Source organism: Mauremys reevesii, linkage group 3 (assembly GCF_016161935.1).
Source record: "Mauremys reevesii isolate NIE-2019 linkage group 3, ASM1616193v1, whole genome shotgun sequence".
In the NCBI taxonomy this organism is placed as follows: Eukaryota; Metazoa; Chordata; order Testudines; family Geoemydidae; genus Mauremys; species Mauremys reevesii.
Genome location: NC_052625.1, coordinates 187,786,922 through 187,790,277, shown reverse-complemented (window position 1 = coordinate 187,790,277; position 3,356 = coordinate 187,786,922). Strand labels below are relative to the sequence as shown.

The 3,356-nt window shown below is 54.9% G+C and overlaps 1 protein-coding gene across 1 annotated transcript; it reads right to left on the bottom strand.

The window, feature by feature from the left end:
- Nucleotides 1-508: 508 nt before the first annotated feature.
- On the bottom strand, nucleotides 509-3,101 carry RHOB (ras homolog family member B). The gene has a single exon (XM_039532172.1). It carries the CDS (start codon nucleotides 2,606-2,608, stop codon nucleotides 2,018-2,020), a length of 591 nt encoding a protein of 196 aa, XP_039388106.1. The 5' UTR covers nucleotides 2,609-3,101; the 3' UTR covers nucleotides 509-2,017.
- Nucleotides 3,102-3,356: the final 255 nt, after the last annotated feature.

Here is a 3,356-nt window from a genome sequence, read left to right as displayed (position 1 = left end):
CTCCCTTTTTGGGCTGTAAGCAAGTGAAGGCTGTAGCCCAGATGTGTTATGCAGGAGAGTAGTTCAGCAGTTAAGGGCAACCTATGCAAAACATTAGGAGGCAAGTGGGGAGTGTCACTGACCCCACCCTGCTGCAGGACAAAGGAGTTTTGTGCTTCTGAACTGGTTACTTACTGAGGAAATGAAGATGACATCATGTCAGACAAAACAAAAACAAACACTCCATATAGGAACAACACTTCCCTCCCCCAACCCAACCTCTGAGAATTTGCAATTGTCTCCCTGTTGCAGAAGCTGATTTCTCCAGAAAGCTCCCCTGAAGAGCATACCCAATGTTGCAGAAAATACACTTATTACAGAACTCTGCTTCAAAAGATGTGCAATCCAGAGAACATACATATCAAACGCCACCCATCCTAAATTTTATCTGTGAAGTCAGTCACTGTATGCAGATAGTAGCTTCAGCTTTGTTCAGGAAACTTGTTATGGAACCACAAGAAACTTCTCATGAATGTCATCATAGAGTCTTTTAATACTTTACATAAAAAACTGCATACACAGCTTATATAACTTTATGTAAACATCATATAAGTCTCATTGCTTTTGCCATGTCAGTTCATTAAAAAACAAAACCCCTAAACAAACTGTCAGTACCACTGTCAAAAAAGGGAAACCAAAATACCTCATAAAGGACAAAAAAAAAATAGATGGATAGGTTTGTTCTCTGAACAAGAGAAGCACAGGTTTAAATGGCTGCCCTGTAAAAATAAATTTTAAATAAACCCAATACTTTAAACTGTTCTGGGAGGGGAGAGGAAGGAGCCAGTGTTTCCACTCACTTTTCAAAGAAATACAGTGGTTTTATTTCTTTTGACATTTTAAAAAAAGTCCAAAACAGATGAGGTTACTATGTCAAAAGTGTTTATACTGCTACAGTGTTATATGCATTTGACAAGTGTTAAAATTAAAGAGTTAACACCTAGTTGTGCAAAGTAAGTTCTCACTGGAAAATAATGATATTTTTTAAATTAACCAAAGCAACAATTGCAAAAGACAACTGTAACTGAAGGAGCAGGCACCGAGATAGTACATGGCAACATTGGGCTTCCCCCCACCCTTTCCCATCCTGCTGTGACTGCCATCAGGAGATTGATGTCTAGGGGAAAAGACAGACAGTAGATCAATCTTTTCCAGTTCAGCTGGGTGACTTCTACAACTGGAGTCAGTTCAGCTCTTTAAACAGCAGGGTGTGGGGAAGGGTGTCTGTTCCTTTCAGTGACTGAAATTCAACCTGGGCTGAGTAATTTGGCACCCACTCCCCAGTTTACTTTAAATAATAAACACAGCTTTCATTATCCCAGTTCCAACAAAAATAATATTTAGGTAAATACACACTGGATAACCCATCCCTCCCTGATGCCCCTTTTGATCCAAAGAACTATGTTACACAGCAGGTACATCAGAGGTCAGCTCAGGCCAGGAAATCTGCCCAATGGGAGGTGTTTGCTGCTGGTGGTCTGCAGGAAGTCTGAGAAATGCAGTCCCCACCCCAAAGCGCTCAGGGCCTGGGGTAGGAAGAGCACACATACAGGAAGGAGGAAGTCTTTTCCAAGTGTCTCATGTGCATTGATCCCCTCTCAAAGGAGACTTTCTTGGTGCAGTAGATGCTGGGTTAATAACCCCAGCTGGAGAGAAGCTGGGTCCATTCCCCCCGCGCCTAAGTCTCAGCAGCAGCCGCTTTTTGGCTGCGTTTCACAGTCCACGAGCGATTGGTTTGCAGGGGATGGGAACAGCCTTGGTTTCTGGACGATGGGCGCCTCCCCCAAGGCTCAGGGCATGCAGGCGCCCTCCAGCTCCGCAGCTGCCTCTCCCCCGCTTGCTCCCCGGGCTAAGCGCGTGGGTCTCCCCGCTTCACCTCCAGTGCGCGGCTCCTAGCCGGGGCAACCCCCCCTCCTCCGGTGCAGCGTCCCCCCGGCCCCGGCGGGCGAGTGACCCCACGGCAGCCCCACGGCGCGCCCTATAGCACCTTGCAGCAGTTGAGGCAGCCGCTCGGGGCGCCGTAGCGCTTCTGCAGGGCGGCGCGGGTGGCCGTCTCGAAGACCTCGCGGACCCCTTCCTTGGTCTTGGCCGAGCACTCCAGGTAGTCGTAGGCCTGGATGCGGACGGCCATGGCCCGCCCGTCCTCGGTGCGCACGGGCTCCTGCTTCATGCGGGCCAGCTCGTTGCGGACGTGCTCGTCGTTGCGCAGGTCCTTCTTGTTGGCCACCAGGATGATGGGCACGTTGGGGCAGAAGTGCTTGACCTCGGGCACCCACTTCTCCGGGATGTTCTCCAGCGAGTCCGGGCTGTCCACCGAGAAGCACATGAGGATCACGTCGGTGTCCGGGTAGGAGAGGGGCCGCAGGCGGTCGTAGTCCTCCTGGCCGGCCGTGTCCCACAGGGCCAGCTCCACCTGCTTGCTGTCCACCTCGATGTCCGCCACGTAGTTCTCGAAGACGGTGGGCACGTAGACCTCGGGGAACTCGTCCTTGCTGAAGACGATCAGCAGGCAGGTCTTGCCGCACGCCCCGTCCCCCACCACCACCAGCTTCTTGCGGATCGCGGCCATGGCCAGGCTCGCCAAGCTCGCCTTGTGGTGCAGCAGGATGCTGGAGGGGCCTTCCTCGCCGCCGCCCGCCCCCCTTCCTCCGCCTCCCTCTCGCTGTCTACAGGGCACCGTGGCGAGCCGGGATGGGCGGGGCGAGGCGAGCCGGGGGGGTTCTCTCTCGCACCACGCGAGCTGGGGATGAAGCGGGATCGCTGCACACCCGCGGTCTCCTCCCCGGGCCCCGGGGCTTTGTGACTGCGGCGCTCTCCCGTGCCGGGCTGCGATGAAGGCGGGGGATCGCTGCGCTGCACCGCCCCGCTCTGCAGGCTGCCGGGCTCGCCCTCCTCACCGCCTCCCGCAGCCTGGGCTCGCCGCGCCGCTTGCGCCTCTCGCCTGCCCCCGCTGCTGCGGATCCGCCGCGCGCCTGAAGCAGCCCGGGGTGTATTTCGCAGGGGCAGGGGCTTGAGCAACGTGGACAGCGAGCGCCCAACGCTTCTACCGCTCTCAGTCCGGCTCCACCAGTGCTGCAGGCTGCCGCTGGGCGCTGCTATTTAAAGGGGCCGGCTACTTTCTTAATATAGCCGGCCAATAGCAAGGCAAAGAGTGAGGTCATCTTTTTGAAGGCGCTCAGCCATTGGTGGGAAGCTGCAGGCACTGCAGGCGGGGCCGGAGTCGGAGTGACTGGCAGGCTGCAGTGATGGAGGCGACTGGCTCGGTGCAAGCTGCTGGACTGAGGTGCGCTGCTGCCTGGAGCTGGGCAGGGACTGCA

Bases quoted from the DNA above. Each gene is read 5' to 3' on its own strand.
- RHOB (XM_039532172.1), bottom strand. From the start codon at position 2,608: ATGGCCGCGATCCGCAAGAAGCTGGTGGTGGTGGGGGACGGGGCGTGC.